General features: G+C 51.6%; 1 protein-coding gene across 2 annotated transcripts; it reads left to right on the top strand.

Annotated features, from left to right (window-relative positions):
• Window positions 1-3,486: 3,486 nt before the first annotated feature.
• On the top strand, window positions 3,487-12,376 carry LOC142159409 (uncharacterized). 2 transcript variants are annotated; one of them, XM_075214284.1, is made up of 4 exons: window positions 3,487-4,634; window positions 5,335-5,424; window positions 6,877-6,966; window positions 9,642-12,376. In XM_075214284.1, exons 1-4 carry the CDS (start codon window positions 4,577-4,579, stop codon window positions 10,856-10,858), a joined length of 1,455 nt encoding a protein of 484 aa, XP_075070385.1. In that variant the 5' UTR covers window positions 3,487-4,576; the 3' UTR covers window positions 10,859-12,376. The 2 variants fall into 2 exon arrangements, with proteins under 2 accessions (XP_075070385.1, XP_075070384.1); XM_075214283.1 differs by having other exon boundaries at window positions 3,487-4,638.
• Window positions 12,377-13,087: the final 711 nt, after the last annotated feature.

Below are 13,087 nucleotides of genomic sequence, written 5' to 3'. Positions count from 1 at the left end.
TTGTAAACACTGCAAGAGTTGTGCTTGGTTGGTCTCCTGCCGTTCTACCCGTACTCCTAAATGGATGAGGAGGTCTCGGGATGAGGGTTCTCCGGTACAGTCAGTCATGGCCAGAGTAAACTGTCACGCTATAGGCCTATGAAGGCTGAAGATAAATAGACACTAACCGGTATTAGCGCAACTGGTCAAACAGGCGCGGAGTCTAACGTGCCTCTGGTGTTCACCAGGGACGCCCGCAAGGAGGTTTGGACTTCGCAGCAGAGAGCACGCAGGTCGCGGTCCTATTAGCCAGTTACCAGTGTAGCGTAGAGAGGTCAGACGGTTCCGGGTCACAGCAATCAGGTATATCAGGTACAAAAAGGAAATCCAGTAGAGTAGTCGCTAAGCCGAAGTCACGGTACAGAATGGGACACACAGAGATAGAGGATGGTCGCCAAGCCGGGTCACAACAGTAAACAGGAAGCAGGATACTCAGGGAAAACAAGGGAGTGTGGAAGCCAGGAACACTGGTGAACCTGTTACTCTGGCACCCTAATGGTGCCAGAGACAGGTTTAAATAGAGGGCTGACTGCAGTGATTGGCGGAGAGGAGGAGGCGTCACAGGAAGGAGAAGCGGTGTCCCGTTGCCTAGCAACGGGACTGAGGACAGGGCGCATGCGCCCGAGTACCCGGAAGTGATTCCCGCGGCAGCTGACAGAGAAGTCAGACGTTCGTTCCCCGTCTGACAGGGAATCAGCGGGGATGGCGTCTGACACCAACACTGTGCCCGCTACCTGCAGCTCTGGCCAGTGTGATAGGTCAGGGGGAACCATCCACAGGAACTCTTATCTGAAGGCAAGAGGTCAGGGGTACCGGCCCAGGTGCCCAGTGAGGGGTACACTAACAGCGAGAGTTACCCAGAAGGACGTGGTTCTAGGTGCTGGTGAAGGAGCCCAGTGGTGGCAGCAGCATAAGCTCCTCCTGCTGCGATTAGAGGGCGCATTTGGCAGAAAGATAAGGGAACGGTGGCAAGACAAACCCAGCCGATGCACAGCAACACAACAGACAGAGTGGAATAGGAGGTCCATGCTGTCATAACATAATAACATGGGGTGACATATATAACGGGGTGTCAGGGTAAGAGCATAAATCTGATATCATAAAATAGAATATTAAATATCAAGGCCCAAATAAAATATTGCCTTGATACCTAGAAGTGAACCTGATTTTCCCCTCAGATGAATGTTTGTTTCCTTTTTAAAACATTTGATCAATTAGCCACGTAGGAGATAATTAGGTTGAGCAGACTCTTTGTGAGGAGACCAGCTTAAGGTATGCAGATTCTAGACAACCATTGTTTTGTATTCCACTTCCTAATTGACTTCCTTTCAATAGGTATTGTAAAAACAAAAGAACCACTAGGTGTAAATTAAAGCACCATATGCCTAGGTGAGAATCTTGGAGACTCAGCTAAAACCTGAAGGCTCTTTTTGCAGGTATATAGAAATAGTAACTTCATAGAAATGTCTTCATATTTCATATTTCGGGAAATCCATGTGGCACTCTGTATTGAGGGGCAAAAACCACACAAGGGTTTTAAAACATAGATGCCAACTATACAGGGAACAGCCGTAGTCACTTGTATTTCGGGATGAGATCGGATATTGTTGTAATCCCATCATGTTTGGTATTTAAATGTGCTGGAAGTTATGACCGGTTTATTGAAGGGGAAGTTATGTCTCTGGGATATATCTAAGAAAAGTTACCAAAGGTAAAAACTTTAGGAATCGTTTTGAACAAACCCTAGGTGACACCCAGGGGACATTTCCGCCCCCACATTAGCATCCACACTGCCCCTGTGAAGAACGTCCCATTTCATTTTGCTTAAAAACCTGTGTTGTGAAGGGACAAATTGTCAGCTCTTGGGGATCAATCTAATTGAAGGACTGTCCATCTTTTCTGCCTGCCCCAGGCATACAGATTATTATATGTAAGTGATGCTCATCCCATTTGTTTTTATAACTGTTTGCAATTTTTTATTTGCATATCAAATCTTTATCTAGCTGTTTTTTTATTCTCTGTAACCATTGTACTTTTTATATATTAAATCTAACAATTTAATATTTCTGTCCTTATTGCTCTAAAAGGAATTCATTGCTTGTTTAGAAGAGTCGATTGCTTGGCTGGGGTTAACTCTTTAGAAACCAGTGTGTGAAGGGTTAACTGTTTAGCTACCAGGGCACAGAGTGTGCACAATTGGGTGATTTTCATAGGTTTGCTGCGGGCCTTATACGTAGCTGGTGGCGGTTGCTGAGAGGTGTGAGGTGTCTGTGTTGGGAAAGGGACCAGCGAAATCTGTAGCCTTAGAGAGAGATGAGTGTGAGATTTAGGCTGGAATCCTGTGTGTTCCCTTACAGTAAGCTTCCAAGTCACAAGTGCGCAGAGGGCGGTTTGTGACCTATAAAGGGGTGACGGATATTACAGGGGTGACGGATATAACAGGATGACAGATATTATAATGGGTGACGGATATTACAGGGGGTGACGGATATAACAGCGTGACAGATATTACAGTGGGTGACGGATATTATAGGGGGTGACGGATATAACAGGGTGACGGATATTATAGGGGGTGACGGATATAACAGGGTGACGGATATTACAGTGGGTGACGCATATAACAGGGTGACGGATATTATAGGGGGTGACGGATATAACGGTGACGGATATTACAGGGGGTGACGGATATTACAGAGGGTGACGGATATTATAGGGGGTGACGCATATAACAGGGTGACGGATATTACAGGGGGTGACATACACTATACGGGGGGAGTATACGAAGACATACATCTGTGCTCTGGTGCCTCCGTCAGGATGGATAGCACAGAGGGAAATCCTCAGAACATGACCTGCTGGGGGCTGTGCAGGGACAGGGGGTGGGCGGGTTAGAGTGACAGGCAGCCTGCTGGGGGAGGGATCAGAGTGTGTGAGTGTCTCTGGCCCCTCCCAAACTCTCCCAGAATCCTTTGCAGCTGCTGCCATTCTGTGACTCTGCGGAAGACACATTCTCCTCCCTTCCTGGGAGCTGAGGGGGACGATGGAGGCCAAGGGGGGGACAGGGGTAAGTGACAGGGGCAGTGATGGGGAGTGGGATCTGAGGGGTGGAGGTGCAGATATGTGACACACAGCCATGAATAACCCCATCCCTGCTGGAGCCCTGCACTGATTAACCCCATCCCTGCTGGAGCCCTGCACTGATTAACCCCATCCCTGCTGGAGCCCTGCACTGATTAACCCCATCCCTGCTGGAACCATGCACTGATTAACCCCATCCCTGCTGGAGCCCTGCACTGATTAACCCCATCCCTGCTGGAGCCCTGCACTGATTAACCCCATCCCTGCTGGAACCATGCACTGATTAACCCCATCCCTGCTGGAACCATGCACTGATTAACCCCGTCCCTGCTGGGACCCTGCACTGATTAACCCCACCCCCTCTGGAACGATGCACTGATTAACCCCGTCCCTGCTGAAACCCTGCACTGATTAACCCCATCCCTACTGGAGCCCTGCACTGATTTACCCCATCCCTGCTGGAGTACTGCACTGATTAACCCCGTCCCTGCTGGGGCTCCTGCACTGATTAACCCCATCCCTGCTGGGGCTCCTGCACTGATTAACCCCATTCTTGCTGAAACCCTGCACTGATTAACCCCATCCCCTCTGGAACCATGCACTGATTAACCCCATCTTTGCTGGAGCCCTGATTAACCCCTTCCCTGCTGGGACCCTGCACTGATTAACCCCATCCCTGCTGGAGCCCTGCACTGATTAACACCGTCCCTGCTGGGGCTCCTGCACTGATTAACCCCATCCCTGCTGGGGCTCCTGCACTGATTAACCCCATTCTTGCTGAAACCCTGCACTGATTAACCCCATCCCCTCTGGAACTATGCACTGATTAACCCCATCTTTGCTGGAGTCCTGATTAACCCCATCCCTGCTGGGACCCTGCACTGATTAACCCTATCCCTGCTGGAGCCCTGCACTGATTAACCCCATCCCTCACTGAGAGTTGCAGCAAGTAACACCTGCAGTGACTGACCCATTCCCTGCTAGAGAGATGAAAAATACTGATTAACCCCTTCCCTGATGGAGACCAGGAGAACAAGGGTTGGTCCAGAATTGCAGTGATTAACCCTTTCCCTATACATAAGTGAGAGCACAGTGACCTGTGATGCAGATTTGGACATGCGCCAGTTTGTAAGGGGTATATTGAGTGGGATTGCTCAGTGCTTGTGTACACAATGCTCCTATGCAGACCGGCTGCACCTGGCCGAGCCCAGTAACTGTGGATCTACCTCTGTTAGGTGCAGATACCTTTATACTGCTCCTTCCCTGTTACACGTGTCACATGACCTGGCTCGTTAGCGACTGATTGGCTGGAGCCACGTAGGAGTGTGAGGGGAGATCCGATACACCCCCAGTCTGTCCTCTCTCCCTCCCCCTTTATGTGGTTTCAGGGTGTCGTGCCGGTGACATTTGAGGAGGTGGCGGTGTACTTCACCGAGGAGGAGTGGGAGTCTCTGGAGAGATGGCAGCAGCAGCTGTACAAGGAGGTCATGACGGAGAACTTCCATCTGGTGGCATCAGTGGGTTGGTATATTACTCCTATACCCCAGATACAAGCGCTCCACCCGTGCCACACGTGGGAAGCTGCAGCGGAAAGAACAGTGCGGTGCCTCACCCTATACAGGTCATACAGCGCGGTGCCTCACCCTATACAGGTCATACAGCGCGGTGCCTCACCCTATACAGGTCATACAGCGCGGTGCCTCACCCTATACAGGTCATACAGCGCGGTGCCTCACCCTATACAGGTCATACAGCGCGGTGCCTCACCCTATACAGGTCATACAGCGCGGTGCCTCACCCTATACAGGTCATACACCGCGGTGCCTCGTCCCATATAGGTGACACGACGAGGTGCCTCATCCTGTATTGTGACAAGGTGCCGTGCCTCGTCCTGTATAGGTGACAGAGCGCGGTACCTTGTCCCATATAGAATATATAATATGGAGCCAACTCTATAACACTTCATGTGATCCAATGTCTCCTCCCCACTATGTACAGTGATTCCTGACTGTATAACACCCCGTGGGATCTAGTGATCACCTGCTCACACTCGTCACTCATGTCGGTGATGGACAAACAGCCCCCAGTAACTTCTCTAGAATAAGTTGCACAATAGTTGATATATGAGAGAACACAATTATATCACTGCATGGTAATATATTATATTACATGGGAGCACTCAGTAATGTGGGTCCATGTCTCTGCTGTCTCCCTCAGGTCTCCTGATTCAGAAAGGAAACTGGTCAGAATCAAAACCGATATCCCAAACATTGAAGAGAGAAAAGTTCCCTCAGGAATCATATGAAGGTGAGCTATGGAGGGAAACTAGGAGGGCGACGGGGGGAGACTAGGAGGGCGACGGGGGAGACTAGGAGGGCGACGGAGGGAAACCAGGAGGGGGACGGAGGGAGACTAGGAGGGCGACGGGGGGAGACTAGGAGGCGATGGAAGGAAACTAGAAGGCGATGGAAGGAAACTAGAAGAGCGTCAGAGGGAAACTAGGAGGGCGACGGAGTGAGACTAGGAGGGCGACGGGGGGAGACTAGGAGGGCGACGGGGGGAGACTAGGAGGGCGACGGGGGGAGACTAGGAGGGCGACGGAGGGAGACTAGGAGGGCGACGGAGGGAGACTAGGAGGGCGACGGAGGGAGACTAGGAGGGCGACGGGGGGAGACTAGGAGGGCGACGGGGGGAGACTAGGAGGGCGACGGGGGGAGACTAGGAGGGCGACGGGGGGAGACTAGGAGGGCGACGGGGGGAGACTAGGAGGGCGACGGGGGGAGACTAGGAGGGCGACGGAGGGAGACTAGGAGGGCGACGGGGGGAGACTAGGAGGGCGACGGAGGGACACTAGGAGGGCGACGGGGGGAGACTAGGAGGGCGACGGGGGGAGACTAGGAGGGCGACGGGGGGAGACTAGGAGGGCGACGGGGGGAGACTAGGAGGGCGACGGAGGGACACTAGGAGGGCGACGGGGGGAGACTAGGAGGGCGACGGGGGGAGACTAGGAGGCGATGGAAGGAAACTAGAAGGCGATGGAAGGAAACTAGAAGAGCGTCAGAGTGAGACTAGGAGGGCGACGGGGGGAGACTAGGAGGGCGACGGGGGGAGACTAGGAGGGCGACGGAGGGAGACTAGGAGGGCGACGGAGGGAGACTAGGAGGGCGACGGAGGGAGACTAGGAGGACGACGGGGGGAGACTAGGAGGGCGACGGAGGGAGACTAGGAGGGCGACGGAGGGAGACTAGGAGGGCGACGGGGGGAGACTAGGAGGGCGACGGAGGGAGACTAGGAGGGCGACGGAGGGAGACTAGGAGGACGACGGGGGGAGACTAGGAGGACGACGGGGGGAGACTAGGAGGGCGACGGGGGGAGACTAGGAGGGCGACGGGGGGAGACTAGGAGGGCGACGGGGGGAGACTAGGAGGGCGACGGAGGGAGACTAGGAGGGCGACGGGGGGAGACTAGGAGGGCGACGGAGGGAGACTAGGAGGGCGACGGAGGGAGACTAGGAGGACGACGGGGGGAGACTAGGAGGGCGACGGAGGGAGACTAGGAGGGCGACGGGGGGAGACTAGGAGGGCGACGGAGGGAGACTAGGAGGGCGATGGAGGGAAACCAGGAGGGGGACGAAGAGAGACCAGGTGGGCGCAACGAATGGATGAAAATATAAATGGAGGGAGAATTGTAGTTAGAGATATTGTAGTACAGGAATTCATGAATGGACAATGAGATCAATAAACATCTTTCTACTTCTAGGTAAACCTGTGTTGAATGTTGTTATAAAAGAAGAAGAGGACAACAGAACTTCTTCCCCACAATCGGTCCTGCAGGAGTACAGCTATATCGGTAAGAAGTGTGCGGTCCCCTCCAGATCTCCAGGGCCCCTCGTGTCTCCAGCAGAGGGCCGCTGGGGCTCAGTGTTTCGCTGCTGGGGTCCCTCTTATATTTTAAATGAATGAAAGAAAATTTGAAGGGAGGCAAACATCTTATAATAGATGAGTGAGCGTTGCCTGGGATTCAAAATGTAAAAGTGTCTATGTTTCTTCTATAATATCCTACTACATAATATCACACTTTATCTGCAATTATTATTAATAATGTCATTGATATCATACAATGCTCCACATAACATTAACAGAGATGGGTATAATCAAGAGAAATACATGTCTGGAGGTGACTTTAAATGAATGAAGAACATATAGTGCAGACCTTATAATGCCAGATGTATACAGTGCTGCTCCGGTCATCCCAGGTGTATATATACGGTGCTGCTCCGGTCATCCCAGATGTATATATACAGTGCTGCTCCGGTCATCCCAGGTGTATATATACGGTGCTTGCCCGGTCATCCTAGGTGTATACGGTGCTGCTCCGGTCATCCCAGGTGTATATATACAGTGCTGCTCCGGTCATCCCAGGTGTATATATACAGTGCTGCTCCGGTCATCCCAGATGTATATATACAGTGCTGCTACGGTCATCCCAGGTGCATATATACGGTGCTGCTCCGGTCATCCCAGGTGTATATATACAGTGCTGCTCCGGTCATCCCAGGTGTATATATACAGTGCTGCTCCGGTCATCCCAGGTGTATATATACAGTGCTGCTCTTGTCATCCCACGTGTATATATACAGTGATGCTCCGGTCATCCCACGTGTATATATACAGTGCTGCTACGGTCATCCCAGGTGCATATATACAGTGCTGCTCCGGTCATCCCAGGTGCATATATACAGTGCTGCTCTTGTCATCCCAGATGTATATATACGGTGCTGCTCCGGTCATCCCAGGTGCATATATACAGTGCTGCTCTTGTCATCCCAGATGTATATATACAGTGCTGCTCTCGTCATCCCACGTGTATATATACAGTGATGCTCCGGTCATCCCAGATGTATATATACAGTGCTGCTCTCGTCATCCCACGTGTATATATACAGTGATGCTCCGGTCATCCCAGATGTATATATACAGTGATGCTCCGGTCATCCCAGATGTATATATACAGTGCTGCTCCGGTCATCCCAGATGTGTATATACAGTGCTGCTCCGGTCATCCCAGATGTATATATACGGTGCTGCTCCGGTCATCCCAGGTGCATATATACGGTGCTGCTCCGGTCATCCCAGATGCATATATACAGTGCTGCTCTTGTCATCCCAGATGTATATATACAGTGCTGCTCTCGTCATCCCACGTGTATATATACAGTGATGCTCCGGTCATCCCAGATGTATATATACAGTGCTGCTCTCGTCATCCCACGTGTATATATACAGTGATGCTCCGGTCATCCCAGATGTATATATACAGTGATGCTCCGGTCATCCCAGATGTATATATACAGTGCTGCTCCGGTCATCCCAGATGTATATATACAGTGCTGCTCCGGTCATCCCAGATGTATATATACAGTGCTGCTCCGGTCATCCCAGATGTATATATACGGTGCTGCTCCGGTCATCCCAGATGTATATATACGGTGCTGCTCCGGTCATCCCAGATGTATATATACGGTGCTGCTCCGGTCATCCCAGATGTATATATACGGTGCTGCTCCGGTCATCCCAGGTGTATATATACGGTGCTGCTCCGGTCATCCCAGGTGTATATATACGGTGCTGCTCCGGTCATCCCAGGTGTATATATACGGTGCTGCTCCGGTCATCCCAGGTGTATATATACGGTGCTGCTCCGGTCATCCCAGGTGTATATATACGGTGCTGCTCCGGTCATCCCAGATGTATATATACAGTGCTGCTCCGGTCATCCCAGATGTATATATACAGTGCTGCTCCGGTCATCCCAGATGTATATATACAGTGCTGCTCCGGTCATCCCAGATGTATATATACAGTGCTGCTCCGGTCATCCCAGATGTATATATACAGTGCTGCTCCGGTCATCCCAGGTGTATATATACAGTGATGCTCCGGTCATCCCAGGTGCATATATACAGTGCTGCTCTTGTCATCCCAGATGTATATATACGGTGCTGCTCCGGTCATCCCAGGTGCATATATACAGTGCTGCTCTTGTCATCCCAGATGTATATATACAGTGCTGCTCCGGTCATCCCAGGTGTATATATACAGTGCTGCTCCGGTCATCCCAGGTGCATATATACAGTGCTGCTCTTGTCATCCCAGATGTATATATACGGTGCTGCTCCGGTCATCCCAGGTGCATATATACAGTGCTGCTCTTGTCATCCCAGATGTATATATACAGTGCTGCTCCGGTCATCCCAGGTGCATATATACAGTGCTGCTCTTGTCATCCCAGATGTATATATACAGTGCTGCTCCGGTTAGCTGATGCATCACCCTTCAGTTGTGCTAAGGTATAAACACCACCCCAACTTTTGACGTGACTTGAGAGTTGGTTTGCATATGGGAGAGATTTCCACACATTGGGTTCTGGTATCAGTAAAGTATACAGATACGTTCTCTATATTTAGGAATAGGAGAATGTCTTGTCTTATAGCGATGTGAACACATCTGTCCTCTTTGTTGCAGGCACAGATTTTCGGGTCACATCTGATGCCTGTTTGTCATCTCAGCAACTCTTCCTTGCGAACTTGATCACCAATCCTCTGGCACAAGATTCCCAGATCCCTGTGGAGAGACCGTACAGCTGCTCAGACTGTAACCGGAGCTTCATTCGTAAGTCGCACCTGACCAGCCACCAGCGTACACACCGCGGGGAGCGTCCGTACCCCTGTGAAGTGTGCGGCAAGAGATTCCACTACCGCCATCACCTGGTGGGCCACAAGCGCATCCATACTGGAGAAAAACTCTTCTCCTGTGAACACTGTGGCATCAAATTTAACCATAAAGGAAACTACCAGACTCACCAACGTTTGCATACCGGAGAGCGACCATTCTCTTGTGACCGATGCGGTAAAAGCTTTAATCGCAAGGCGGATCTGATCACGCACTGCCGCGTACATACTGGGGAAAGGCCTTTTACTTGTTCTGACTGCGGAAAAAGCTTCAGCCGGAAACAGCACCTGGTGACTCACCGCCGCAGGCACACCGGTGAGACCCCGTTTCCATGTGACCAATGTGAGCAGAGTTTTGCCCAGCGCAAGGCGCTGCTGCGACACCAGGAATTGGTTCACAGTGCGGAGCGACCACACAGCTGTCCGGAATGCGGGAAAGGTTTTGCCTGTCGCTCCCATCTCCTTACACACCAGCGTGCGCACCAGAACGGTGGTGGCAGCTGCGGGACTGGGGGAAAGCCGTTCTCTTGTGATCAATGCCGCAAAAGCTTTGTGGCGCAGCCTCATCTCCAGGCGCATCAGAAAACCCACAGCGGAGCGCCGGGGGAGAGGCCCTACACTTGTGCTGTCTGTGGGAAAGGATTTAAAAGCCGGCAATTTTTGAGCCGGCACCAAAAAATTCACACAGGGGAACGACCTTTTCGTTGCAATGTTTGTGGGGACAGTTTCATTCAGAAGCCCAACCTGGAGCGGCATAAAGGCATCCACAGTGGCCATCGACCCTTCCCGTGTTTGGTATGCGGCGGTAGCTTCTACAAAAAACACAACCTTGTACGACACCAACGGATACACACGGGGGAGAGGCTACATTTCAGCTGTAAAGTGTCCCAGCCGGTAAAACAACCACCGATTGTGTCTGACGAGGGCGGTGAGGACTGTCCAAATGGGTTGCAGCCAGCGGAAAACCCTTGTAAGAATGTCTGCTGCAACCGTACTCGCTCGGAGCAGTGAGGGGCTGACAGTCAGGAGGATAATGCTGCTTAAAGGGTGCCATGAACAGCACATGATGTGCAGATTAAATTATATGGTTTTTTGACTGCGCAGCCTCGTATATTGAGTAGAAATTATAGAGCAGTCAGGAAACCAAAGATCTGTCTTTTCATAGAGTTCTCCAGGATACAAAGACCGAAAGAAGAGACGGGCTGGCGCAGTGTGTTGTACACGGGGGGGGGGGGTTTAGGGGCTGGCGCAGTGTGATGTACATGTGGGAGACAAACTGGCGTAGTGTGATGTACACGGTGGGATAGGGGCTGGCGCAGTGTGATGTACACGGGGGTGGGAGGGGCTGGCGCAGTGTGATGTACACGGGGGAGACGGACTGGCGTAGTGTGATGTACACAGGGGAGACAAACTGGCGTAGTGTGATGTACACGGTGGGATAGGGGCTGGCGCAGTGTGATGTACACGGGGGAGACGGACTGGCATAGTGTGACGTACACGGTGGGATAGAGGCCGGCGCAGTGTGATGTACACGGGGAGACAAACTGGCGTAGTGTGATGTACACGGTGGGATAGGGGCTGGCGCAGTGTGATGTACACGGGGGAGACAAACTGGCGTAGTGTGATGTACACGGTGGGATAGGGGCTGGTGCAGTGTGTTGTACACGGGGGAGACGGACTGGCGTAGTGTGATGTACACGGGGGGAGACGGACTGGCGCAGTGTGATGTACACGGGGGAGACGGACTGGCGCAGTGTGATGTACACGGGGAGACGGACTGGCGCAGTGTGATGTACACGGGGGAGACGGACTGGCGCCGTGTGATGTACACGGGGGAGACGGACTGGCGCCGTGTGATATACCCGGTGGGATAGGGGCTGGTGCAGTGTGTTGTACACAGGGGAGACGGACTGGCGCAGTGTGATGTACACGGGGGAGACGGACTGGCGCCGTGTGATATACCCGGTGGGATAGGGGCTGGTGCAGTGTGTTGTACACGGGGGAGACGGACTGGCGTAGTGTGATGTACACGGGGGAGACGGACTGGCGCAGTGTGATGTACCCGGTGGAATAGGGGCTGGCGTAGTGTGATGTACACGGGGGAGACGGACTGGCGCAGTGTGATGTACCCGGTGGAATAGGGGCTGGCGCAGTGTGATGTACACGGGGGAGACGGACTGGCGCAGTGTGATGTACATGGGGGGAGGGGCTGGCGCAGTGTGATGTACGTGGGGGAGACCTGTGTTATGATATATGTATATTTATGTGTGTACATATGTTAGTATATATCTTTGTATATGTATATATGAATACATGTAAATTCTGTATATATGCACGGAATGTGCTGGTGTTTGTATATATGTGTAATATGTACAGTACAGATCGTATAAATCTAATTTATGAAGCACCTATTTCGCACTGTCAGATGCTCCTCCTCCTGCGCATACAAATTTCTCTCCCGTCTCAGACGCATTAAAGTCCCAACTCCGACCACTTCATTACATTAAAATGTTCTGTTTTTCTGCTGGATTTAGTTTTATTTCTTTCTTTTAGTTATTGTATCTTATTATTATTATTATTATTATTATGTGACACTTGTGTGTGGGAAGATTGTTGTTATTATTACATACATCGAGTGTGGCTGGATATTATATACTCCTTAGCAGGTGTGCAACAACCCAAACCCTACACCCAAACCACACCCCCATACAACCAAACCACACCCCCATACACCCAAACCACACCCCCATACAACCAAACCACACACCCTATACACCCAAACCACACCCCCATACAACCAAACCACACCCCCATACAACCAAACCACACCCCCATACAACCAAACCACCCCACTGTACACCCAAACCGCACACCCTATACACCCAAACCGCACCCCTATACACCCAAACCACACCTGTACACCCAAACATACCCCCTACAACCAAACCACATCTCCATGCAACCAAACCACACTCCCTCTACACCCAAACTACACTCCTATACATCCAAACCACACACCCCATACAACCAAACCACACTCCCTCTACACCCAAACCACACCCAAGCGACCTTTATACACCCAAACACCTCCATGCAACCAAACCGCACCCCCATATAACCAAATCACACCCCTCTACACTCAAACCACACCCACTCTACACCCAAACCACACCTTCATGCAATCAAACCTCACCCCGCATACAACCATACCACACCCCTCAACACCCAAAGTGCACCCCT

This window comes from Mixophyes fleayi, chromosome 5, assembly GCF_038048845.1.
Source record: "Mixophyes fleayi isolate aMixFle1 chromosome 5, aMixFle1.hap1, whole genome shotgun sequence".
Lineage (NCBI taxonomy): Eukaryota > Metazoa > Chordata > Amphibia > Anura > Limnodynastidae > Mixophyes > Mixophyes fleayi.
This window is presented reverse-complemented; position numbering and strand designations above follow the sequence as displayed.